The sequence below is a fragment of the Alosa pseudoharengus genome, unplaced genomic scaffold (genome assembly GCF_046254945.1).
Source record: "Alosa pseudoharengus isolate Yale_2024_CS ecotype anadromous, Long Island Sound unplaced genomic scaffold, YU_APseudo_1.1 YU_APseudo_1.1_scf_5, whole genome shotgun sequence".
Taxonomy (NCBI): Eukaryota; Metazoa; Chordata; class Actinopteri; order Clupeiformes; family Clupeidae; genus Alosa; species Alosa pseudoharengus.
The window spans coordinates 21,745,205-21,773,174 of record NW_027468837.1 but is presented as its reverse complement, the minus strand read 5'-3'; the positions used below and the strand labels follow the sequence as shown (position 1 = coordinate 21,773,174).

General features: G+C 44.3%; 1 protein-coding gene across 1 annotated transcript in view; it reads left to right on the top strand.

Annotated features, from left to right (window-relative positions):
* Positions 1-23,477, top strand: part of grip2b (glutamate receptor interacting protein 2b) — a 151,473-nt gene extending 127,996 nt beyond the window's left edge. The window contains exons 21-25 of the mRNA XM_076268728.1: positions 5,796-5,913; positions 10,052-10,112; positions 10,203-10,279; positions 11,840-11,986; positions 20,953-23,477. Coding sequence (XP_076124843.1) covers positions 5,796-5,913; positions 10,052-10,112; positions 10,203-10,279; positions 11,840-11,986; positions 20,953-21,171 — 622 coding nt within the window. The 3' untranslated portion in view covers positions 21,172-23,477. The remainder of the gene's footprint in view (positions 1-5,795; positions 5,914-10,051; positions 10,113-10,202; positions 10,280-11,839; positions 11,987-20,952) is intronic.
* Positions 23,478-27,970: the final 4,493 nt, after the last annotated feature.

The window sequence follows — 27,970 nt, the reverse complement described above, 5'->3', positions numbered from 1 at the left end:
TCGCTGACACATTGTTTTTTCTTTCTCTCCTTCCTTCATCCAGCAGCACATTCTTCAGCTCCACTTACTGCAACCAGATCTTTTCCTATCTCTCCGGGAGAAGCGTTCGCCTCGCCAGATTACATAATGATCCGTACTCACTGTGCTTCATGTTCTCCCCCCGCCTCCCGGTTCTGTTCTCCATCAGTTCTTCCCCCCTCCTGTCCGTTTACGCTCCCCCTGTTTTTCGTCTCCAGACGCAGGCGACTGGCTGGGATGGGGGTGCGGGGGGTGTTTACCAGGACTCACGTGCATGCACTGACAGCACAAGTGAAGATTAATACCAAATGTTACAATGCCACATCGACTTCTCAGTCTTTCTAAAAGCAACATTCAGAGCATGTTGTGATGAATGTGTGCAGTGCATGTAACATGTCTGAATGTGCAAGGGAATGTTCAAGGGAATGTTCTAGAGCTGAAATTCAATTGTTTCCTTATGGAACGATTTGACTGACGTGCCTCATGTTTTTGTGAGCAAGGCACAAGCCAAAAGAGAGAGATGGCTCCTAAAAACCCAAGGTGCTCAAAGTTAAAAACAATTGTTCAACTTTTGAAGTCACATTTTTTTTTCAACAATGGTACACAAACTGACACCACTCAATAATATCTCAACGATTAACTGGGTTGCCTGTACACAGTGAAGACAAAGTCATCATCACACTGCGGTCACTAAACACTGGGGTCTCCTAAAACCAATAGACTTTCCCTAACTAGAATCACTTGAAGAAGCTCCTGGGTTGACAAATAGGCGGGGCAGAGTCTGATGATCAAGTTTAGAAAAAAAAAAGCACACTAAGGACGGTCCACGGAGATTTTGTTCATTTTTACGGCTCTTTCTTTCTATGGCTAGGCTATGAGCGAAATCTGGGGAATGGAATCCCATAATGTTACCACTTGCGGTCAAAACACCGTTTTGTTCATGCATTATTAACCTATGGTTAACCTACTTAATAAGTATTTTATTCATAGGAAGTGAAGTTTAAAATTTTGAGATTCCAGACAAATAAAAGCTACAAGGCTAGTCCTACTCATAAAAGAAATGATAAGTAACGAAATTATTGTGTTCAAGAGCCAGCTCAACTTTAAAGAGTAAATTAAAAGTAGGCTATTCATTAAAAAGGTAAATATTCTGTGTGTATGGGGGTAAATTAATATTAAGAGACACATACACGTAAAAGGGCAGTTTTTTTTACAAACTCCTTGGGGAATGATTTGGAAAATTTGAGGAAGCTTGAACTATCAAATAGGATGGCGGCAGACAAATGGCCAGTGAATGAAAATCCGTCGGTAACTATGATTGTCAAACACTTCATAGGCAATTTGCGCAAAGTTAGAAGCGGACATGCGCATCCTGGACACCGGTATGTTTTGCACAAAGGCACGGGACATCACGTAGGCCTATTGTTCTCATGTTGGCCACAAACTTGTCTGTAACCTTTCCTCGGTGTTCCTGGCCTAAGCCAGATAAACAAACCTGTAAAGAATGTTCAGACGTGTCTGTGGGTTTCAGGGAAGAACAAATGACCGTTACCGTCCATTACCGGCTCCTGGGTTGACAAATGTGGGCAGAGTCTGATAATCAAGTTTAGAAAAAAAAGGCACACTAAGGACGGTCTACGGAGATGTTGTTCGTTTTTAAGGCTCTTTCTTTCTATGGCTAGGAGCGAAATCTGGGGAATGGAATCCCATAATGTTACCACTTGCGGTCAAAACACCGTTTTGTTCATGCATTATTAACCTATGGTTAACCTACTTAATAATTATTTTATTCATAAGAAGTGAAGTTTACATTTTTGAGATTCCAGACAAATAAAAGCTACAAGGTAGGTACCGGTAATCAGCACATTAGCTCAGATCAGTGGAGAACTACTTTGGGGGAAAACTCGAGGGAAACAAATTAACCGAGAATTCGAAATCAAAATTCCACTGGAGCTCCAAGCGTAGGCTTCGGGCCGCATTACACCACTCAGCTCTCATAGTCAAGTTCAAGTTGTTTATTGTCATGTAGGCCTACTCATAAAGAAATTATAGGTAACGAAATGCGCTTATCCTGGTCACTGTATGTTTTGCACAAAGGCACGGGACATCACGTAGGCCTATCGTCTTTATGTTGGCCACAAACTTGTCTGTAACCCTGTGTGCCTCCACTGGATCAATTGCTCTTTTCTGCAGCTGTGCATAGAGCACATCTACATGGGGCATGATCTTGTAGAACAGGTCTAAAAGGAATAACAACTCGGGATCTAAGAACATTCGAGAAAACCCTTTAGCCTCTCTAACTGACATTGTATCAAAATCTCCAGATGTTTCAATTATTTCGAAACACTCCAAAATAAGCTTTTAAATCTTTTCGGAGATCTTGTGAAAAAAGCGGAGAAACCATAAAGATCAGAGAAGAAGACACGCACTGAGGATGCTGCTGACGCAGCCTTTTCCATCACCAGGTTCAATTGATGTGCATAGCAATTAGGGTACACGTCTTGCACTTTCTTACGCACTCGGCACTCCACCAGATACTCCTCTCACTAGCCCCATCAGATGTCTGTGCAATCAGCCTTACTTTATCTGTGTCACTCTCAGGTGAACAAACTAGGCCTACACGATTTCGCACTTACACTGTAGCCCTCATCGAGTTGTGCTGCAATATTAGCTTTCCCCAGCATGGCTAATTTGCACAACTCAGATGCTAGCCTCGTGTTTTTTGCCTTCTCTGAATTTTTTTTATGTCACACACACCTACACTAGCCTACTCCAAACATCCCCTTGTCCCCCAGAAGATCGGAAAAGCAGGCATGGAAAACAGAACATTTTATTGCGTTTAGGACAACCAGAGCTTCTTATCAGACATATGGCCTACCACGAACGTGAAAATGTTAGTGTTGACGAACTGACCGAAGTGTCGGTTAAATAACCCGGTTCGTGTCACTGAGCCGGGAGAATCGAGTGCCAAACGTCAAAAACCGACTAAGTGTTCCTAAAATCCATTTTCACATATAGAGCAACACTGGCTTGATTGGCTGTGCTCGAGTGTTCTCGTCGCTACTCTTTCATCGTATCGCGTATTAGCGCCTCTACTGGAGTGGTAGTATAATCAGTTAAACTATGATGAGCCTGTATGGCTCTGGGCCTCATAACCGTGGCTGTCAAACGAGTCAAACAGTTCGCTAGGTTCTCCGGGCCTCGTAACCGTGGCTGCCACACGAGTCAAACAGTTCTCGGCAAGTTGTAATCAACCGATCACATAAGCCTTTCTAGTGCAAACTAGATGCTTATGTTCATGGACATTTTATCGATGGGAAAGTATTAGATCACATACCTACAAATACACATAGGCCTAATGTTATCTTAGTAGCCTAGTCATGTTAAATAAATGCTTAGAAGTGAATGACTGTAGGCTGCAGGCTGTCACAAGGAGACAGAATGAGACCGAATGTAACCGTGCAACAACCGCTGTACCCTTTATCTGGTTCTCGGCAAGTTTGATTCATACCAGCCTTAGTGCATCGTAGCCTAGATTATTTATTCATGGCAATTCACACATTATCGATGGGGAAGTAGGCCTACATCTCATATTAGCCTACACGTCATATTATCTTAAAGTTATAAAGTTAAATGTTAGAGAAGTGAATGTTGCTTAGCCTCACGAAGACCGTGCCAGGCTGAGCAAGACCGTAGTCGAGGGTGAGTCTAATGTTATCAAACGGTCTAGGTTCTCGACAAGTTAGTTATTAACCAAGCCTTAGTATCGTAGATGATTGTGTTCAATTTACACATTATTGATGGGGAAGTAGCCTACATCACATACGCTTCAAATAGGCTACCTGGGTACTAGTTATAAAGTTAAATGTTGCTGGCTTCGTTTGTCATGAAGAGACCGCGCATCAGGCTACTTCGCCTACTAAACGAGACCGTAACCGAGGTATAGGCTATGAGTCTATGTAATCAAAACGGTTGTCTGGGTTCGCGGCAAGTTATTAACCATGTCTTGTTTTAGTGCATCGTAGATGCTTGTGTTCATGGCCATTCATATATCGATGGGGAAGTTCATCACATAGCCTACAAATACACATCATGTTATCTTTGTAGTTAGAAAGTTAAATGTTAGAGAGGTGAATGTTGCTGGCTTCATAGTAGGTCCACGAAGTGACCGCGCGCCAGGCTACTGAAGGAGACCGTAACCGAGGGTATGAGTCTAATCAAACGGGTGTTATCGCAAGTTTGAGTTATCAACCGATCGCAGAAACCTATTTATTTCTCGTGCATCTTAGGTGATTATGTAGCCTACATAGAGGTTCATAGGCTACATTACCGATGGATATACAATACAAATACACGTCATGTTATCTTGGTAGTTGTTAAATGAGATGTTTGTTGGTAGGCTGTCACGAGGACTGTACAACAGGTTAGAGACCGTAACCGTGCTAATGCATGAGTAATCAAACGGGTGTCTAGGTTCTTGGTAAGTTGAAAGCCTTTATGTTTCGTGCATCTTGGAATTGTTCATTGAAATTCATATCCTAAATTACAAAGGGGGGAAATATTATATGACATAGGCTATGTTATCTTGGTAGTTAAGTTAAATGTTAGAAGTGAATAAGGTATTGGTAGGCTCACGAGGAGACCGCGCGCACAGCTGACTACTGAACAAGACCGAATGTAGGCTAACCATGGGCAGTGCTTGAGTCTAGTGTAGGTCAATATGAGTGTGTATGTCAGCTAATTTCAGAGACATGGAGAGCATGACATTTGCAGCTTGAGGCTACATGTCTTGGAGCGATATGGCGGGGGAAGTAACGCGCGATATACCCCCCCCCCCCCCCCCCCCGTCGCGGGAACCGGTGACCGAATCTATTAACTCGGTAGGCCAACCAACGACCGTCAGGTTGAACCGACTTGCGTGTAAGAGTCGGTTGTCCCATCACTAGAAAATGTCCGATTAAATGACCGACTCTTGTCCTTTGTTGGTATACGATGTTAATGTCGGGCTGATCAGGTCCTAGGTCTTTGATAGCTAATTTCTTTAAGAGAAACTCCACACTATTGCACACACACTGATCACTCGCCATTTTTCAACTGTCTGTCTGACCTCAATTCGTGCGGACTATACAGTAGGCATACTACAGTAGGCTACAGTAGGCATATTACAGTAAGTTCTGACGTCGTATAGGGTGGGCAGTGGCATGATCTGCCCACCCGACCTTCTAACCGCGCTCTAGCTGCAGTTCCATTATCGGTCGACAGATTTACATAGACAAACAGCAGGCGCTGTTCAATTTCTTCAGGGCAGTGACCAGAAATGAAATGTAACGTTACAGTAGGCCTACAACAACTATGGATATGATCAACTTTGCGATCTTTTCGAAATTTCTTTGCAAATCATACAAAAATGTAACATGATTGAGTACTTTGCCACTGATTACAATAAATAAACAAACAAAATTTTATTTAAAAAAATATTTTGTGGATCTACTTTTCTAGTGGATGAATCGTTAGTAGGGCTCTGCCCCTACTGCCCAAGTGAACGAGCCGCGTCTGACTCTAACTGGCGCTAGTATTCATCTGAAGAAATGCTGTACGAGTCAAGTAGCCTATTTTATATTGTTATGGTATGAGTACATAGCCGCATGCTTCTGTCTCTGGTGCAAGTTTAGCTTCAGTCTCATGGTGTAAGAATGGTGTTGGTCCTGGAGTTGAAAGTATTTTGTGTGTATGAGGTAGTATGAGCTCCCAGCAGTGTGTTGTTGTGACCACTGCAGGTTTATGGGCCCACCTCACGGTGAGGGCATCGTGCTGGACCAGGAGGATCCGTTCTGGTGCCAGGCGCTGGAGGACCTGGAGACCTGCGGCCAGTCGGAGCTGCTGAGGGAGATTGAGGTGAGCCAGTGGCAGCGCATCTGCACGACACACACACACACACACACATACTGCACACACACACACGCACACACACACACACACACACACACACACACACACACATACTGCACACACACACACACACACATACTACACACACACACACACACACACATACTACACACACACACACACACACACACACACATACTGCACACACACACACGCACACACACACACGCACACACACACACACACACACACACACACACACACACACACACACGCACACACCCACATATTCACACACCAAAACAGTCACACACACATTCATACACACATATAGTATTTCCAAAGAAAGAAATTACTGACTATTATCTAATTACTTTGCTTTTTTTTTTACAAAGAAAATATATTAGTTTGTGCGTGTGTGTGTGTGTGTGTGTGTTTGGGGGGGAGGGGCAGTTGGGCGTGTAGCCTGTATTTATAGGCCTATAGACCCTTTCGACTGCAGAAACAAACATGTGCCTTCCTAAGGCATTTCCAGGGGCACAAAAAACAGCATTGAGCTAATGGTAACTTGGGGACAAAACACCAGTTTTATGTAAAGTCGATCTTTGATGGAGAGTGAGTTGGATAGGGAGGACTGTGTAATGATGAGATGTAGTGATTAAGGGTAAGCGTCTTCTGTTGACCAGATTGGTGGCAGTGATTGAGAATTTAGAACAGCAATGGCTGCAGCAAGGTAAGGGGATCCCTTGCAACCGTTAGAATAGAAGTAGAAAAGAGTGAATGAAGAAAACGGTATGGTAAGTATGTTCCAGAACGTGGATAAATCGACAGGGAAGGTCATTTAGAAGAGTGAAGGAGCGGCCCAATTAAGCGTAATTCAAGTCAGCATAACTGATTGGATCAATATGCTCTGTTTGATAAGAACCTATAGGCTACTATGATCCATCGCTTGTAGATAAGGACACGTGGATGCAGATCTGTGCCGGATTGACCTCACTATGCCATATTACCTCACTACATCTCAACGGCCCAAATGCCAGCATGGGTGCGAGGCTGAAATAGTGAGCCTGGAACGGGCTCGGCAGAGCCGTTGTTGCATGGGTCTCGGGGCTCAGCGGAGCCGTTGTTGCATGGGTCTCGGGGCTCAGCGGAGCCGTTGTTGCATGAGTCCAAGCTCAGTGCATCCTATCTGCGGCAGCCTTAAGCAACAATTCGACCTGGATTGGAAGAAAACTGTTAAAAGGGGGGAGGGGGGGGGGTGTGGAGAGAGTGGTTGATCCTAAGACCGACTGCCTAGTGACTGGAGCCGACTGGGACCTGTAGGCATTCGCTGATTCCTAATGGAAAGTGGAAACCGTCAAAATAACCTCCCCAAATCATGCAACCTGACAGTGAGGTCATCAGTAAGCAATACTTCCATGTGAAGCACTCTACACTTCCATTGATTACCCAGTCACAAGCATACATCAGGAAACAACGGATTCCAGATACAGACTTCTCCACACCCAGTCCTGCCCCTGACCGAAGCACACAGGCTTATGACATGCTAACTAGCTGGCCAACAGCAGCAGGTCATACACCCAGTTTACGCTCCATGCGAAAAGCTCCCCCCCCCCAAAAAAAAAGTCTCTAAGTTGTGCCACTTCTGGTTGGGGAACATGTCTAGTGTGTGAGAAGTACGGCACTCCTCATTGCTGAGCTTCACTCTCTATCACACAAAGAGATACACACACAATTCATGGTAAAATAAGGCAGATCAAAGAACATACTGGCCAAAGTGGTTGTGATTGTGTGTGTGTGTGTGTGTGTGTGGGGCATATTGCAAAACTGGGACAAAAATAGCCACATCATGTGACTTAAACCGTGTGGATTTGCTCACATCCAAAACAGTCTCCCCCAGCACATTCACCGGGTATAAATGTTGACACATAAAGAACATTCAACGGAGATTCAACGCTCAGCTTGACTTTTAGTCCTCATGTTGATGGAAAAAACATCGGGCTCTGCTGGCCCATGGCTAGATCTGGGACAGATCTGGTTCAGGCCTGGCATGCCTCCGGGACAGAGCCAGATCTGACTCATCTGCTGTTTAGGTCTAAACTCAGTGCCCTCGGATGAGGGTGTAAGCAGAGATTAGTGATGACCAGTGTGATATCACCGTAAATACGGTCAAATGATGTGGGCAAGAACTGCTGATTGTGTACATATGACCCCGGATTCACAGAAGCCTCTGGAGGGGTGGTTGTGCCTTGTTGGCATACTTTTACAGCATTTGTTATACCACAACCGTGAACATAAGCAGTTTGAGTTGGTCCTGTCAAGAAGTGGAAAGTATTTGTATTTGTTTATATATAAAAAAAATTAAAAAAAAGGGAAAGGATCTTTCACCGTTTCAAACAACCTCTGGTGAGTTTTAAAATACAACCACATAAGAGTGAACGTGTGGCAACCCACAGGCTGCGCTAAATCCCTGGGGCAGCTCCTCCACACACACACACACACACTCTCCGTCAGTCTCTCATCAGTTCTGACAGATGCCACGAGCTGAGAAGCTGAGAGACCGGATGAGAAAACCATATGGATATCTCTACTCCCCCTGTCATAGGCGACAGCTCGCTTTCCTAAGACTGCCATTTACTGCTGTTGATTCCCAACTCAGGGTTCAGGTCTTGATGGTCGCACTGGGAGTGCTAGTTATATTTAGCAACAACTGTTTAACTTTCAAGGGCCTGTTCCACAGAACTATGCATTTTACGGCTGTGTAAAATCGATTCCCAAGCACTTATGAGCCTGGGAGACAAAGAGCTGATGAACACTAAATGAAGGCTCTTTTCTGTGTGTGTGTGTAATTTCAGTTTGGAGAAAGTCCACAGATTTTCCAATTTAATTGTCAGTTATCTTAATCCAGATGATTATCATTAGCTTCTTAGAGACCTGTGTAGCTAACAAGCAAATCAATGTAAGGGTGTACAGTAAGTCTGTGAAGTCATAGAAGGACAGGACTTCAGATTAGCAAAATGCTAAATGTACCCAAATCATTTGCCTCAAACAATATTGTTGAAGTGATAAAACAGTAAGGTGATACCAAGGAGCAGGTGGATTCCAGTTTTACAAGTTAGTACAATTTGCAATGCGCTGCTGAGTCAAAAAGGAAAGGCAAAGCAAGGATACATCACTGGTACAACCCGAATTCTAGCATTCAAGCGTTTTTTTTTATTCACATTTTACAAAGTGTCCCAACTTTTTTCAGAATTCGGGTTGTATATGGCCATGCTGTCTGGAATGGTAACTCGTTTCAGAGGATACATTATGAATAAGTATGAATTTATTTGTGAAGAAATGGAACACTCCATTTTAGATCTCAGAGTTCAGATTGAGTTCACAAACAGAGCCTATGGCAAAAGCTTGAGTGCTTAGCTGTTTTCCAAAATGAAACTTTGCAGTAGGGTGACCAGACGTCCCGAAAAATTCGGGACAGTCCCGATATCCAAGCAGTTGTCCCGAATCCCGAATCCTGCCCTAATTGTCCCGAAAATGATACTCAATCAGAATAGAGTAGAGTAGTTATTTTCTGATAAACATTAAAAACTGTCTGTAGAGAGGTTCGACTGCATGCAGCCCCCGACGGCAGCTAAGTGTCTGGATGCAGCCCGGCTACTTTGTTTCTTTTTGACGTTCTATAATTAGGCGCGAATACGCACTGATTTCGCGAAGCCGAGGACATTGAATGTGCAGGCAGCGCAGCAGGCAGAGCCAGCGTGTGTGCAAAAAAAAATACGTTGGAAGTTCGGCCTAATGTCCATGTCGTTTTAACATAATCTACTTAATCTAACAATTATTTTGTATTCTTACTTAATGACCCATCATTTTGGCAAGGATTGTTATTAGCGTTAGGCTATTATCCTTATTCTGAAAGGTCTGATTTGCACTGTTACGCTACGCAGTCATTGTTTTTTTTTTTTTCCCCACAATGACATTTTGAGTTCATGATTTCTCTGTTGTATTTTGAGGAAGACTTGATGTTTGAATAAAAATGTGTTTTGGTACAGGTTTGAAAATTCGCTGTAGGCCCGAATTTCAGCCAATCTCATCTGGTCACCCTACTTTGCAGTGTTCACATGGCAATGACCTCTGACCCCCACAGGCCTCCATAATGACGGGCAGTGCCCTGAGCCTGGGCGTGGACGGGCACAAGCTCCCCCATGGTGACCCTCTGGGCCCTGTGGGTCTGAACCCTCTCCAGAAGGGCCCGGTACTGCACGAGGGCAAGAACAAGAACACGCTGCGCGTATCAGACAAGACGTGGGAGTCGCGACGCATCAAGGAGGAGATGCAGGAGATCCTGTCGCCCACACCGCTGGAGCTCCTCAAGGTGCCCGTCTCAGGTGTCTGTTTGACTGACTGCAGTATCCAATAGTCCAAACTACACAGCTATGGGAAATGTTTGTCATATGGGAGACATGTGAGACAAATTTGAGTTATTGAGATATTTGTCATTTGAACCATAGAGACACATGACAGATTAAATAAAATCTCTGAGCTTTTAGAGATCTGGGGTTTTGTTCAAATGGAAAGGCCTCAGTAACACGAGTAGATGTACAGTATATTTACAAAACTCAGGAAAGCAGCATCTTCTGATGAGGCCACACAGACACTCAGAGCTCAGAGCCATTTAGACAGATGCCAAATTTAAAAGAATGCTAACAATGGAGATGTTTGGGTGGCAGATGCGTTTGCATCTATACAAGTTGCAACATCTATACAAGTTCTTCAGCAGCTCTGTGTGTCAGATAGAGAGAGATTGTGTGTGTGTGTGTGTGTGTGTGTGTGTGTGTGTGTGTGTGTGTGTGTGTGTGTGTGTGTGTGTCAGTTGAGATCCAGATTCAGTTTTAAGCGTTGTTCCAAAAGACAGATCAGAGGGATCAGCATGGAGAGGTACAACCGTTGAAGGGTAAAGCTTCTAGAGCATTCTGAGGGCTTAAGGGCCTTCCTTGAGGCCTTTGGGGCAGCACTAGGCTTTGTAAGGTATCAGAGCTCTATCCCTGTGTAGTCCAGGCTGGTTTACCTACATCTTCTCTGCATCAACTCAGACATTTACAATATCTGCTGCTTTGAAAGACACAGTATTACCATCATATAGTATATGAATTATCTGATTGTTAGTTGTAGTAGTACAATAAATATAGCCACAGCTTATGTAGAATATAACATGGAGCAGTAGGTGGTACCTATACTGTAGATTCTATGGGTAACATAATGTGATAGATGGTATAGCTTACATTGCATGGTATGAATAATAATACTACTAATAATAATACATTTTATTTATAAAGCCAAAAGGAATTTAAATACAGACAAACTACAAACACAAAAATAATAAGTCATGGGATTGAATGAAATCAAACAAAACAAGATGCCAGACGGAACGGCTTACTCGCCAGCGTTCCCGTAAGCTCAGACGTCAAGACATAAACAAATACAAAAGGCCATTCATAAGCGCTTTACACAAAGACGTAGACAAACACAACAAACAAGTCAAGTCAAATTCACGATGGTGACTCTCTTTTGGCGTAACTTAATGTTAGGCTAAGCAACATAGAGCATGGTGTTCTTGAACAGTCCAACCAAGCCCTTGGCCCGTCTGTAAAGCTCTGGAAACACGGATGAAGTCCTGAGCAGTCAGAATTAGAGTAGCCTGGAGTAGACGCTGGAAATCCAACTCGCAGATCAGCAACTCTCAGTGGACCACCGATAGCAATGGATCCTCATTTCCAGTCCTGAAATACAGCCTCGTAGATTCTGTGGGTGTGTGTGTGGTAGTTTGTATGGTAATGTGATGGGTATGAATGACATAGCGTAATTGGTGTCATGGGTTTCAAGGCGTGGTGTGGTGTAGGTGCTTATTGTGAGGTAATGTCCTTGACTGGCTCAGGTTACCGTGATGAAGGATCCTGAGCGAGATGACTTTGGCTTCAGTGTGTCAGACGGCTTCCTGGAGAAAGGCGTTTACGTCAACATGATCCGACCCGATGGCCCTGCTGACCGCTCAGGACTCAAACCGTTCGATCGCATTCTCCAGGCAAGTATTGACACACACACAGACACACACACACAGACACACACACACACACACACACACACACTCATGCATAGTGCATAGTGCATAGTGCAAAGGATAAAGAGGACATAACTTCCCATCTACACAGCATGTATATAATTATGTTTATGTTTATGTGTCTTAGCAGACACTTTTGTCCAAAGCGACTTACAATGGCATCAATAAACATTTCGTAATACAACAATAAACATTAAATTTCACAGTTTAGGGGGTGCTGTGGCACAACAGACTACAGCGTCCATACCATGTATTGGTCCAGGTGCCCACGAGGACCCAGGTTTGAATTTGACCTGTGGTCATTTCCTGATCCCTCTCCATCTCTCTCCCTCCCACTTGCTTCCTGTCACTCTTCACTGTCCTATCAAAAATAAAGGCAAAAAGCCCAAAACATATATACTTTAGAATTCACAGTTTAAAGTAGTCATAAAGCCTATATAACAATAATAAAAATAATAATAATTATAATCCTAGTATAATACCAATTTTTAGTAATAGACTAAATTAAATGTAACAGAATAAAACATATAACCATAAACATATGCAGACCACAAGTAAGATTACATTAACAGGAGGTTATTACATTATCGGGTTAACCTTATTTTTGCAGAACCTAATAATTTCCCAATATTGTAATAACTTTGCCCAATGCTATAGTGGCAGACCACCAGTTATTGGGGGACAAGTGGTGAAGCTCTGTAGACAACCACTCACTATTTTTCTGCCTATTATTAGGGTCCAAGTATCAAAACTGCAAGAACCCTATTGTTTATAAGATTATTCTTGTTTCCCAGAATCTGAATTCCCAAAATCTGTACGTTCCAGAGGCACCAAACTTAATTCCTAGCCATGCAGGTATCTTGCACAATTGTAATTACCTCACCATGACTCTAGGGGGCGCTACAATAAAAACACATAGCCATTTTATGTCATCTCAGGCTCCATATGGAATAAAAAAAAAAAAAAGAATCGGATTCCTTAGAAGCTCCTAAATCAAACACACTCATTCCACCCATTTCCGTCAGCAATTCTAAAAATAACCTAAAGTGAAACTAATCTATCTCCTCAGAGACCATCCATCTGACCATCCCTCTCTCTGAAGTTGGTACAGATCATCTACAGACCAAACTGAACAAATGGGCTTTTCCACATCTTTGATTCGATGCTCATATTCAAATTGACACATCAATCAAATGTCAAGGCATGGTACGGAATGATCCTATCGCTAGTAATATCTTCTGATTATATTGCTAATATCTTCTGATGTAGGTCTGATCTTAACCAGGTATATATACTCACCGTGATAATCTGTGGATGCACACCAAAATTGAGAAATTCCGTCCATAAGGGGTGCTACAACTGCAACATGTCAATGTCACAAGAACCGTATGTAAAAAAGCCAAATCTGGTCCACATATACCTGGCCAGCTAGCCTTATTTGGTCTCTTTTCCAAAAGTGTCAATTGGCTTGCTCTTAGTAATGGCCGCCAACAGCCAATCAAATTTCATCAGTCAATATGCCAGTACAAATCTTCATGAAACTCCACAGGCTCATTCATAATGTTACATAGAAACTACTACAAAGACAAAAATTGTTCAAAAGGGGGGGGGGGGGGCACACACACATACACACACAGAAGCACATACACAAAAGCAAACACACACATGCACACACTCATTTACATACACAAAAGTTGCAAGCGTAGGGGGTAGAGTAGGAGATGGTCGCCTACACAGCGTCACCACTTGGCCTCCAATAACTGGTGTCCTGTTTCCACAGCGTCTACAAGTTATTACAATATTGGGATATTATTACATTAATAGGTTCTGGAAGATCCCTGCATGACTAGGAAGCTACCTACCCAATTTGATGCCTGGGGGACTTACAGATTTTGCTGCCCTACTACTTTTAGGGCCGAACTGGGAAACAAGAATAATCCTTACTAAAACAATAGGGTTCCCACAGATTCGCTGCTTGGACTCCTAATATTAGGCAGGAAAATAGTGAGTGGTTGTCTACAGAGCTTCACCACTTGTCCCCCAATAAGTGGTGGCCTACTACTACAGCATTGGACAAAGTTATTTCATTATTGGGAAATTATCACATTATACGGTTCTGCAAAAATAAGGTTAACCCAATAATGTAATAACCTCCTGTTAATGTAATAATTTGTTACATTATCGATACAGAGATTATAACGTTATTGGGAAATGCACTATATTACATTATCGGGGAGTTATTACATTATCAGGTTTTATTACACATTACAGTTATGAGGGGATTTTAATTACATTATTGGGAGTTATTACATTATCAGGAAATGATTACATTATCAGGTTCTACAGACGTACAGCTGGATCTTAGAAACCAAACCGGATTAAGATAGCAAAGTGCAGATCCAGAAAGTGCCCTATAGGCCAGAGTGAGGGATTTGAATTTAACTCTGGCTGTTATAGGAAGCTAGGAAGCCAATGCAGAATGCAGAGAGATATGCTATACATTGCGGTATACACTGATGGTATTGCTTTCAAATACACTGTATGTGTGTGTGTGTGTGTGTGTGTGTGTGTGTGTGTGTGTGTGTGTGTGTGTGTATCTATGTCTGGGTGTCTGTGTATCTGTGTCTGTGTGTGTGTGTGTGTGTGTGTGTGTGTGTGTGTGTGTGTGTGTGTGTGTGTGTGTGTATGTCTGTGTCTGTGGGTGTGGGGGTTTGTGAATGCTTCACTGGCGTTTGTCCTAGAGTGTCAATAGATTGCTTTGCGGCCTATGGGAATTAAATTGCATATTTGGAATTTTGCACTGGCAAAACACTCTCTCTCTCACACACACACACACACACACACAAACAAACCAGCCATGGTATTTGTTTTTTCTTCAGACTCTATAAAAGTTATTATAGTGTAAATGTGAAGTAGACACAATGGATCTGGTTTGGATTAAACTCAAAGAGCTATTAATAAAGTCTGCTGTTTGAGCTTGCTAAGGACTCATAAATATTTGCAGTAAAAATTACATGGACTCGGTTCTTTTCAGAGTCTGCCAGCGAAGAAAGAAAAGAGGCCCAGCATGTATCCTTTTTGCTCCAGAGGCCTTGTCTTGTTCACTTCATCAACAACACGTTGGCCAGACAAAACAGGTCTATTTTAGGTCGGGGGTGGGTGAAAATTCGGTGCCAGATTTCTCTCTATTTTCTACATCCCGGGCCCCCAGTTGTTAACCTGGATTTGGAACACGCCTACACCACATGCCAAAGTCAATAAAAAGCTGTTTCGATTTGATAGTTCATTTATCCCTGTTTGGTTTATGGGAACGCTAACCTGTAGAGCCTGAGTTCAGGCTGATTTGCTGTGAAGGATTACCTCCAGGAGAGCTGTGGCCGCAACCTGAGGAGGCTGTTATGCAACGCATTTGTTCTCCGAGGGATATGGCCGTGGCCCCAGCCCAAACCCAACTGACAGTTTTTTCTTTGTGGATATAACGAGGTTTGAGTAATAATGCCATAATGATGGCAGTTTGGAAAGCAGGATGTCTGTAATGATATTCCTCAAGGCAGTTTGCCCTTAGGATATTTATATTCAAGATTTTGTTTGGACACACTTTCTCCTGAGTATTTGCATTGGTCTAATCCATCATTGTTTTTTTCCTCCTCTTTCCCCCTCTTTCTTCTCACAACCTGATCTTTTTGTGTGAGCTGCTAGCAGATATATATATATATATATATATATATATATATATATATAAGTACCAAGGTTGATATGATCAAAGGAGTTGATGGTTAAAGGATAATTCCGCTGATTTCTCGAGGTCACTGAGTACTGTCGGTACAAAAGTAAAACAGAAAACAATCGGCTCTACCTAGCTTGAGTTGCTGCAGCCAGCAGCTAGAGCTACCGGGCAGCTACAGTGCTACACTCTGGAGGCATAACCATGGGGGTTCATGAACATGAATTCTTCTTTAAGGTGCTTGCACACTGCCCCAACAAACTTTGACAAACACCAAAGGTTGTGTCTGTGTGCACCATCCAAAGCTGTCTGTGTTTGTTGCGCTTTGTTGGAGGAAGTTTGAATTTGACATGTCCAAAAGTCATTCTTTTCAATTACTGTCTGAACAGTGGAGAGCGGGAGGTTGGTTTGCTTAACCTTCTAAAGACTGCAACCAATAAATGCCAACTTTAGAATGTTAGAGTTTGCATTTGTTGGGGCAGTGTACAAGCAGCTTTAGTGTTAGTTAAGGTAACCCTTACAGAAATTTCAGGTTCTTTTTCTAACTTCGTTTCGGTGTTTCACTATGGGAATCGCTTCGGTCGTGACCATCTACGGAAGCTCCAATGACATCACGTCTGTCAGTGACAGACAGGTCGACCCAAAACTGGGCTCCGCCCATCTGCCCTTAAATACTGGTCGGCCTCCCTGCTCAGGCATTCACGCCTTCTTCCCGTGAAAACGACAAGCTCCTTCAGCACTACAGGTAAGGCTGTGCTCGCTTAACTGTTCATAGGTGGACTGTCAAGGAACCCGCCGCTGAACGCGACTACAGTAATATCCACACAGTGCTAAACAAGTCTTCGTCAAGAAGTGCTTATTTTACTGTTAATCCAGTTATTATAGCTGTCAAGGAGAGTGTCCGCGTCAAGGCGAACTTTTCTCTGACAAACTTGCTAGTCATTAGCAAGTAGCGACCCGTGTAGTTCTAGCGTTAGTTTTAGCATTCGGTTGCTTAAACTAGCGTTTTTTCACTACAGTGTGCTTCTACCTAGCTTTCAGTTGCTAGGCTTGTAGCACACCGGTTGTTTAGTCAACTGATATTACGAGGACATCGTTCGTGTTGAGGCGTGTTGTTCTCGCTCTGGAGACGGGTATTTTGAGCACCTGAGGTGCTTCAGCCCACCTACAGCCGCAGTAGCCACACGGCGGTTTAGCCACGGCTAAAAGTTTAGCTAGGCTACTACACTAACTTTGTATCTAAGGCTAACGGGTTGTGACGAGCCTAAACTTCAAGTTAGTAACTCTGTTCTCTCCCCTCTCCTCCCAGTTACGATGTCTTCGGCGACTACCCCCACCAAAAGGAAAGGACCCAGACTCCGGGGAGACCTCTTCCCGCCCATGCCCAGCGTCATGCGGGGCTACGGTGTCGGGGAGGGACCCCCATCCTCTGTGCATCATGTTTATGGGTGTCAAACATGCACAAGCGGCCCTGGTGGACCCACAGACCTGTGCCCACTGCGCCACGATCCCGCAGAAGATAAGGGAAAGGAGGATGAGAGTGGCGGTAGCCAACGAGCAGGACCCCTGCATCTCCGAGGCTACCGCTAATCCGGTCACCATGCAACCGCGAGCTTCAAAGAGCATTGATACATGATAGACGAGGACTCCCAGGTCCTGCCTCCGCTGTTCGAGTATCTCCCCGCACCGATGGTGGAGGAACCGGAGGAGCAGGAGACGGAGGGCGATTTTCTCTGTTTGTCTCAAAACACACTCAAACCAGTGTTTTCCCTGCCCTCAGCCACCAGAGGGAGCTCACACTCCCTCTCAGGCAATGAACACCGCTGTGAACCCCCTTCACGTAGAATTTCACGCGGTGGACGTGACGTCATCAATATGCGTCACGAGAGGACAGTGGCACAACAACACAACAGGCCCGTGGGTTTTAGCCATGATAACTCGAGGTTACAGGCTACAATTTGCCATGAGACCTCCCAGGTTCCACGGAGTACTAGTTTCAGTAGCCAAAGGGGATTCAGCACGTGTTTTAAGGGAAGAGATCGTATCTCTTTTAAACAAACGAGCAATCAGAGCTGTACCGGAGGAGGAGAGCAAGCAGGGTTTTTACTCCCGGTACTTCGTCATTCCAAAAAAAGGGAGCTTGGCTCTCCGGCCCATCTTGGACCTCCGTGTGTTAAACAAGCACCTACGAAAATACACGTTCAGGATGCTATCACACAAAGTGTTATGTCAATCAATCCGCCCCCACGATTGGTTTGTGACGATAGACGCGCCGGACGCATTCTATCATATCGATGTGTTCCCCGCACACAGAACATTTCTGAGGTTCGCCTTCGAGGGCAAAGCCTACGAGTTCCTAATTATCCCATTTGGGTTAGCATTAGCGCCCCGCTTTTTCAGCAAATGTATGGAAGCTGCGCTAGCCCCGTTAAGGAACAAGGGCATCAGAATTCTCTCTTATTTAGACGATTTTCTGCTTTGCGCCCACTCGAGAGACCAAACCCTCATAGATTCCAAAATAGTGTTAGATTACCTAAGGAATTTAGGTCTCAATATCAACTGGAAAAAGAGTCGATTAGAGCCCTCACAATGCACAGATTACCTGGGGCTACACATAGACTCCCTATACTATCGAATCACCCAGTGTTTGAACCACTTCAAACCGCAGCGGACGGTCTCATTCAGACTGTGCCTGAGTTTGCTAGGCCTCATGGCGTCTGCAATCTCAGTAGTGAAATGGGGACTTTTAATGATGAGGGACTTTCAACGATGGGCGACGCTTATGCTCGCGCCGGCACCTCAGACGTTTGGTGAAAGTGCCAGCGGCGTGCATGATGGCCCTCCGCTACTGGAGAAATCCCTCAGTTTTGAGGACGGGGATTCCTCTGGGGGGCGTGTCCACGAGAATGACGTTAACGACAGACGCCTCTCTACTGGGCTGGGGTGCGACGCTGGGGAGCAGAGCTGTGAATGGCGTTTGGTCCCCCCAGCTAATAACACCAACACATAAATTATTTAGAACTCCTTGCAGTGTTCTTAGCTCTGAGACACTTCAACGGAATTCTAAAGGGCCAGCATGTGTTAGTGAAAACAGACAACTCCACAGTCGTAGCCTATATTAATCGCCAAGGCGGCACCCGCTCCTTGAAACTACACAGGCTGGCAAGGAGACTACTCCTGTAGTGCAGCCCCCAGTTTCTCTCAGTCCGCGCGACACACGTACCGGGGGTCTTGAACAGGGGGGCAGATCTCATGTCACGGGGAAATCCCCTATACGGGGATTGGAAACTCCATCCACAAGTAGTGGCTCAGTTGTGCCGGAGGTATGGGAGAGCCACCGTAGATCTCTTCGCCTCGCAGGAAAACGCTCAGTGTCCTCTTTACTTCTCCCTAACAGACGTAAATGCACCGCTGGGTGTGGATGCATTAGCCCACCCGTGGCCAAGCGCCCTACTATACGCATTCCCACCCCTGAGCTTAATCTCCCCCACTCTAGCCAGGGTGAGGGAACAGGGCCTGTCACTGATCCTAATTGCTCCACTTTGGCCATCCAAACATTGGGTGGCAGAAATAGTGCAGCTGCTGAAGGGCCAGCCGTGGCCCATCCCCATACATTGACACGATTCAGAGTGCCCGAGCCGGCTCTACGCGTGTATTATATGGTCATAAATGGCGCATTTTTGAAGAGTGGTGTGCTGGAAAGAACATCATTTATTTTCAATGCTCAGTGATGGAACTCCTCTGCTTTCTACAAGACCTGTTCGATAGAGGCAAGGCGTTTTCAACTATCAAGGTCTATTTAGCGGCCATCTCAGCTTGTCATGTGGGTTTTGGGAACAAACCTGCAGGTCAGCACCCCCTAGTCTGTCGGTTCATGAAGGGGGTTTGTCGCCTACGCCCGGTCTCCAGGCCTCTGGTCCCTCGCTGGGACTTAGCCCTGGTTTTAGACTCTCTCTGTCATCATCCATTTGAACCATTAGAGGGAATAGGGTTAAAGTTCCTGTCTTTGAAGACAGCTTTGCTCTTAGCTCTGACCACAGCAAAGAGAGTGAGTGATTTGCAGGTTCTCTCCATCCGCCCTGCATGTTTACAGATCAAGACTACACCAGGGTGCGCCTACGCCCCAACCCGGCGTTTGTACCTAAGGTGGTGGACGCGGCCTATAGGTGTCAAACTGTAGAACTGACGGCCTTCCACCCCCCACCTTTTTCCTCAGTGGAGGACCAAAGGTTGAACTGTTTGTGCCCTGTCGGAGCACTTCGTCACTATATATAGAGGACTGCAGAGTTTAGGAGACATGACCAACTTTTTATGTCATGGGCTACCTCTCACAGAGGGAAATCTTTGTCTCGACAGAGGCTTTCTCACTGGATTATAGAAGCTATTGTGGTGGCTTACAGGAGCAAGGGCTCGCAGCCACCGGAGGGCTTGAGAGCTCACTCTACTAGAGGCATGGCTACATCCTGGGCCCTGTTTAGAGGTGTCTGTGCAGCGGCCAGTTGGGCCTCAGGGAACACTTTTGTGCGGTTCTACAGGCTAGATGTGACGGGTCCATCCCTAGCTCACTCTGTGCTGGGGACAGGAGACTCGGTCTCGATGTAGGGGCCTGGGCCTAAGTCATTGGTAGGTGACTGTGCAATCCGGGAGTTGGCTATATCTCCCATAGTGAAACACCGAAACGAAGTTAGAAAAAGAACGTTAGGTTACTTAACGTAATCCTGGTTCTTTGATAACAGAGTGAGGTGTTTCACCAACACTCCCCTCCTTGCAGAAGGACAGGAAGAAACCGTTCTGAACGCCTGAGTAGGGAGGCCGGCCAGTATTTAAGGGCAGAGGGGCGAAGCCCAGTTTTAGGTCGACCTGTCTGTCACTAACAGACGTGATGTCATTGGAGCTTCCGTAGATGGTCACGACCGAAGCGATTCCCATAGTGAAACTGGCGAACACATTTGCCACTAGTGGCAAACTTCTCATTTTTGCCAGAACTTTGCTGGAAGTTTGCCTCTAGCGGCTAACATTGGTGAAGTTCTGGCAATATTTTCAAGTGAACTCATTTGTTTCCCACAAATCACCCACAAGTTTGCTGCAAATCTGCCGCAAACATTTCATTTTTGTAAGGGAACCTATAGCATTGTATGGTGGCAATCTAGTAGCAGTAGTAGTGTCTGGGTGAGAATACTCATGGCGTCTGTCCTTGTCTGTGCAGGTGAACCACGTGCGCACCCGGGACTTCGACTGCTGCCTGGCAGTGCCCCTCATCACTGAGGCAGGCGACAAGCTGGAGCTGGTGATCAGCCGCAATCCGCTGGCACAGAGCTCACCCACGCCGCCGCCCACGCTGCCGCACGAGTGCCACGAGCTACCCACCAACATGGTGCCCCTCAGCCGAGAGCATCTGCACCACACAAACACCATGGACCTGTGACAGCGAAGATGAGAACTACAGCCCCTGTGTCACGCTCGCATGACAAATATGGCACTTCTCCCTGAGAACAGGCAACCCAGGACATTTCAGATTCTCGTGAGGGGAGGGATGCCATTGGTCCACTGTTGACTGAGCCCCTGGCTAGAGGAGCACTCTCACTGGGAAAAACTTTGCCTAGAATATCCTTAAAGGCGTAATCCATGATTCTGGTGAAATTGTTCAAATGATGTTTGAACTCATCAGCCAATCAAACATGCCCCTCTCTTCAATGTTCATCAGTTAACAAAACTCCCTGTGTGGTCGGATGCTCCTTGGCACTTTGTTTGTTTCCCATTCACCGAGCCTGAACTGCTAGAGAAACACAAGTAGACTTTAGTGGAATTTGACAAAGAAAAGTGGATTATAAGGATTACAATCAAGGACCACACCTTAAACCACACTTGGCTGTCAATGGAGGATCACCAATGCCTTCAGTATTCTAGTAATGGTTTACACTGGAACAGACCTGGCCCAGATGCATGCCAGACCTGAGCCAGATCCACCCCAGAGCTGGGCCAAATCTGCACCAGTCAGGCCCCATCTTAGTAGTTGTGTCCAGGAAATCGCCAGTGTTCTGAAGTCTCTAGTTTCCATGACAACTCAAATGTTCTAAAGTTCCTAAAAAAAAGTTTTACTAATCTGCTTGACAGGAAATAAATTGAACCTTATTTCACTGTTTGAATATTTCCAGAACTGTGAGTGCCAATTCATCTAGAATTGGATTGGCACTCATCCAGATTCAACCCTATGCCTTGCTTTGAAACAAGAGTTTCAAAGCAAGGCATACCTGTAGCTGCAGTTTGAGTGAAGTGCCAGTGTCGTGAGGCTGTGTGAACCTGCACACAAGTAGCTGCACACGGTCCAATGATGTTGTCATGATGAAATGCAGGTATTTAGGACTTTTTATTTATAGATCCAAACATCCAAAATGTGCCCCTCTTATTATTCCATCTGAAAATAGTGCAAAAGGGCCAGAGATAAGAGCGGCCATACTTGGAAGGTGAATGCAGGAAGGAGGGCTTCTGTTTTTGTGTCATCAGTGTTAACGTTGACGTTTAACGTTAAAACTTGCTTAAAGGACACAAGCCGAAATATTTTATTTGAGTTTTAATCTGGGCTGTTTAAAAGAAGAGAATGTTCTGTAGTCATGGCCCACAGAGTCATTTTACGCACACACACACACACACACACACACACACACACACACACACACACACACACACACACAGAGAGAGAGAGAGAGAGAGAGAAATGGACAGAGACCAGTGGAGAACAAAAGCAGACGCGGACGGCCTGCTGTTTCACAGAGGGACCAGGCCCAACGTAACAAAATGTCCCTTTGATTTTTCAGCCGAGACTAAACCTCTCTCCCCAGGACTCTGTGCACTGTTGCTGTGTGTGTGTGTGTGTGTGTGTGTGTGGGGGGGGGGTATCCAAAGCAACTTACAAATGAGATATAACATTCAAGCTACAGTCCAATAGACATAAGATCAACAATAAATACTGACTTAACATAATTTGTGTGTGTGTGTGTGTGAGAGAGAGAGAGATAGATAGAGAGAGAGAGAGAGAGAGAGAAAGAGGGAGATCTCCAGTTTCATGGTGTGTCTGCCTGTTCTTTTTTGAACTTTAGACCTCTTCTGATGTCACCATAAGGATGAGTAATGAGGTTCTGCAGTCTGGTTTTAATGTATATCTGGGTGGGTTCCATATCCCTTATATGCTTACTAGCATGTTCCTGGGATCTTTGCAGTCCCACACTAGCTGCAGACACGTTCATAGTCAACCACAGCCTTCCATTCACATTCAAAACCAGTAACAGAGAGACAGGCAAACACACACACACACACACAGAGAGTTGCCAACATGCTCATGTACAGATACGTACCTGCATACCGACATGCATGCACAGACCCACACACAGACATACATAAACACATAATGACAGCCTCTGCCATTCACACGTTGCATAATGTAGCATCCATGCCATGAGGCAGCTCGGCCTAGAAGCCTCAAGGTCACATTTTCTCCCCTCTAACGATGGACATGTAGCCAAGCTATCACCCACTATGCGACCCAAAACAACAACCCCCCACCCCACAAACCACACACACACACACACACCTGTTTTTTTTTCCAGCACTGCTACCCACTTGTACTATTTCCAAAACACTGGCCCTTAAGTGCTTGGGGAAAAAGGCAGGCATGGTAACGGACGCCATTAGGGTCCTCACTGCTGCCCATTTGGTCCTGAGGCCAGGCCTGAAAAGCCCATGTGCTGCTGTGGGAACACGACACCCTCTGCAACTTAACATTTGGTCCACATGATGCAGCCTGCAGTCCTGTGTCTGCGTAGTCGGCTTTATCCCACATGCTCGTGCTGAGAAGCTTCACAGCATTTGCTCAAACTTTATCTGACGCCCATGAGGCTACTGCTGAAAGGACTTGTTTTGGAAGCCAGTCCTCTAAGCTAAGAAAGAGACTGCTCTGCTGGACACATCCATGCTTGATCCAAATCCACATACTTAACTTTTTAAAAAACAAAATCCATGAAATAACACCACACCCAAGGACAACTAAATATCAAAAGTACAATTCTTCCTACCAATTCGCTGACCTTTGCCAGTATTTCTAAAATAAATATTAGAAGTCTGCCACCAGTTTTTTTTTTAAATCAGTCTTTATTCCAAAGCTGTGGGTCCCGTCAAGGTCCAAGCCATTTCTGTTCCCCAATACTCACCTCCTCTGTCCTAACTTTTTTTGCTAATACCGTGAATCTCTCCAGGCCTACAGGACGACTGCTTTACTGCGTCTGTCTCCTGTCAGTTACACACGCAACCTCCAAGTCACTCCAATACCTAGAACCCCAATAGTAAATGTTTACAGGAGAAGAGTCTTGCACAATAGAGTACATGTTTTGGAAAAGGTTAGAGACTTGGGTAAGGGTTTTCTTTTTTTTTCTTTTTTTTTCTTTTTTTTCAAAGACTGGGCACAGGCATGTTTTTCCCCTTTCTTTCTTTTTTGCCTCTCCAGAAACGCCATTGTCTATTTATGTGTATTTTTAGGACTGGATTTCTCATGTGGTCGGTTTCTTTCAGCCCACACATAAATGCTATTTTTGAGGTCGATCCTCCTGGGTCACAAAGTCCGCCCACCCCTTTTGCCAAAACACTGCTGCTGGTAATTGTGGCTGAATTAGTTGGGAATTATTTCCTTACCCCGGAGCCTCTGGCTCCCATGTTGGAAAGCACAAGTAAGATCAATTTGCAATAAAGCAGAAAGCACTCATTGTTCTGGCCATTGCTGGAGAACTCTTGCAGGAACAATCAGGAGCTCTGTACCCTGTACACATATTATTAGACTGGCCACGCCACACTGCCTGCCTGCTGCTCTCTCTCTCTCGCTCTCTCACTATTTCTCCTGCTCTCTCTCTCCCTCACTTTCTGACTCTTTTTCTCTCTCTCTCTTTTCAGTCTCTGTTTCTCTTTCCTTCAGTTTCTCTCTTTCATTCTTTCTTCTTTTCGTTTTTTTTTCTTCCTTTGAGGCACTTATGTAACACCACTAAATGACTGCGAGAAAAAAAAATCTGTCCCCACGAAGACGGAGGGGAAAAGTACAGCACCGTTGTTGTTTATTTAAGACTTTCAGAGAGCGAAAGAAATTGACTTTTACCTCGACAACGTCGGTGGGCTTCTGAGAAATGTATTTGCACGGTGACGGTTGCCGTTCAAGCTGCTCCTCAGAGCTGAGGTCAACAACAAGGAAAGCTGACCAGCCGAAGTGTGTGAAAATGGGATTCACGGGTCAAAGTACATGGATTTTGTGTGATGCAAAATTTGGCATTGAACAGAACAGTCTGTTTTTTTTATTCTTTGTTGTGTTATGTTTTCTAAGGACCTTTTCTAAGTGTTGCCATTCGATGAATGGGCTTGTTTGTTTGCAGTGTTGTGTCTGAAATGTAAAGGGGATTTGAATTTGTACCATTTGAAGTGTCATTGCTATTTCTGTGTTATATGTAGTGTTTTATTGTGCATATGAACAAGAGTTCTAAAAAAGGACAAGTGTTTTTTTTTATATGCAAGACTTCTGCCTGACAAGGCCCCTATGATGATTTTACATGAGCTTTATAAAAGGAGCTACATACAGTACATATGTCCATCCCTATGCATTTTAAAGGAGAAATTAATGTATGCATTGATATTGATGTGTATTTTTAAATGTGTAATATCAAAGTTTATTCTCTGTATAGTATTTTTCTAAGACCCCACACCCAGACTCCAGAGCCTATCTGAAACAGCCAGAAAGCCTCCGACTCTGTGTAGTGACCTGGCTGGATGTACTTGGTGATGTGTGATGTGTATGGGACTTACTGTGCCAATGAACTCCTTAAAAAAAGAATGAAGAGAAAAAATAAAGGTGAACATAAAGCAGTTCCTTTTCTATGCATGCATATTGCTGAAACCTGCAGTAGTTTATCAGTGACATCTGACAGGTGTCGAGGTGAATGGAAACTCAAAAGGAGAATGTATATTAGTAAACAAACTTAAACTCCAACTAATGCAAGCAAAATTATCTCTGCTTGTATATTCATTTTTTTTCAGCCATTTCCTCTTAATTATTTATACACTATTTTTTAACATTATCTGGTGACTTCATGTAAACAATTTAAAATGTATCAACAAAAATCCTCCCTGTGTTCAAAAGATCAAAAGGCTTTTTTCAGTACACTGGCAAAGCCTATAGTAATTAATGTATGGAAAGTTGTTCTATATGGAATTAATTTAAGTAGTCAGTAGTAGTATTGTTAAATACTGTATAATCACTGTGTAAACACTGTTTGCTCTTTGGTCAGACAACACTCATTAGGGCCTCGACATGTGCCTGCAATGAAAAAAAAAGTAAATTGGCAGTTGTTCTGTGAGATCTTGAAACCTTGCCAAATGGCATAGAGGTAAAACAGGTTTGAATTTATATCACCCCCCCTCCCCGTTCTTCGCTTTCTCCATTCCTCTCCACGCCCCCGCCGGCTTACGTAACGTCTTCTTCAAGAGCGTTTAATCGCCTCAAATGGGCCGTGTTGTTAAGCAGAGCTGGCTAAGGTATCGCTTGTGATAAGTCGGCGTGGAAACTATACAGCTGATGCCTCTGTCCTCTCCCGTTCGGCCGACTGGATTCTTCTCCGCACCTGCTCGGAAAAACTACGGCGCTATTTATATGCGCCCGTGGACCAGCCGCTCTTGCACCGCTGTTCACCCTGCGTGAGGTGGCACACTGGCCAAGAAAGAAGACTATCTCTCTCACACTCACACACACGCTCTGTCGCTCACACAGCGGCCGAGGTAAAGATGCTACTGCATGCTCTTCACTTAATGGGGGCGGGGGAGCTGATTGACTAGTGACTGGTAAAGGTTAAGAACTAGAATAAGAAAAACATAGGCACTACCCAAGCATTTCCCTCCCCCTCAGTATGAGTTCATAATGCTAACATGAATGAGAATAAACAGTGGACTGAGCCAAAACCAGATAGGGTGAAGCTGGCTTTACAAAGCAGTGTTCAATACAGGGTCTTAAAAGGTCTTAGAAAGTGTTAAATGTTATCTTGAAACCCGCAAAACCCTTGTTAATAATTAATTGCATGATTGTGTTCATCACCATAATTGATCTAAGATATATTGGTAATCACACCAATACATTAGAAACTCAATCACACAGTAGCCTAATGTGTTTTTACCACCCACCTGTGATCAAGTTTTGGCCAACTTCACATCCAGCCCTGAAGACTACAAGCTCCTGTGGTCTCTTAGAGTCTGAAGGTTTGTGTGCTGTTACCGTGGTTAGACGACAGGCAGGCTTGCTATTTAACAGCTTAAGGACTTTATGGGCCCATTGATTGAACCATATACAGACTATGCTCCCCATGATTCAACAGTACAAACACTGGTCCGGAGATGTGGTGAGAATGTCCACAGGCTTAGAATAAAGACTACAGACTGAGCATTGTAGGAAGGTCATCTTTTCTTAAAGGAAAAGCCCAATGGAATTAAGCGTCCTTCCCTCTGTGCCAAAGACAACTGTCCTCACATGTTCTACGGGTTTGAGGGCCATGGGTATGGCTCTGCCAAGGTTATAAGACTAAATTGGCTCAAATACAAGAAGCCAAACCACAATTGCACAGTAATGAGTCTGAAGCCAAATTAAACAGACCTGCTAGATTGCTATTCATTATGTTGTGAAAATACATCCATCAAATATACATGGAGGTGTACAATCTGTCAATTTCAGCTACACAAGATGAGTTGTTAACCTCTGCAGAGCTGCTCAAAAAGCAGTACTGTAACTGATGCATGCAAGGTTTTTACTATAACACAGTCAGAGCACAACATGATTATTTTCAAATGTTTATTATGTTTTTTTTCCCAGAACAAAGTTGTCAAATAACAAATGTCTTAATTGCAATAGCAAAGAGCACTTACTAAAACGGCTTTGTTTTCATTAGAAATTGTACTAACAATTTACTGCACAAAGCGTTGAGGAAAGGAACAACTTCAGAAGAGGAAAGCGACTAACCAAGTCTGAAGGTAATATGGAAAACTAAGAGTGGAAACATATTATCCCAGCCCAGATACAGCACACATGGCAAAAACTGTACACCCATCACTACAAGAAGGTGGCGAACATAGCTTTGTCTGTATACAGTTGAAGCTAAAGGAGAAAGTGTGAGGGTATCGTGGAGATGTGATGTTTGTATTGAAGTTCTGTA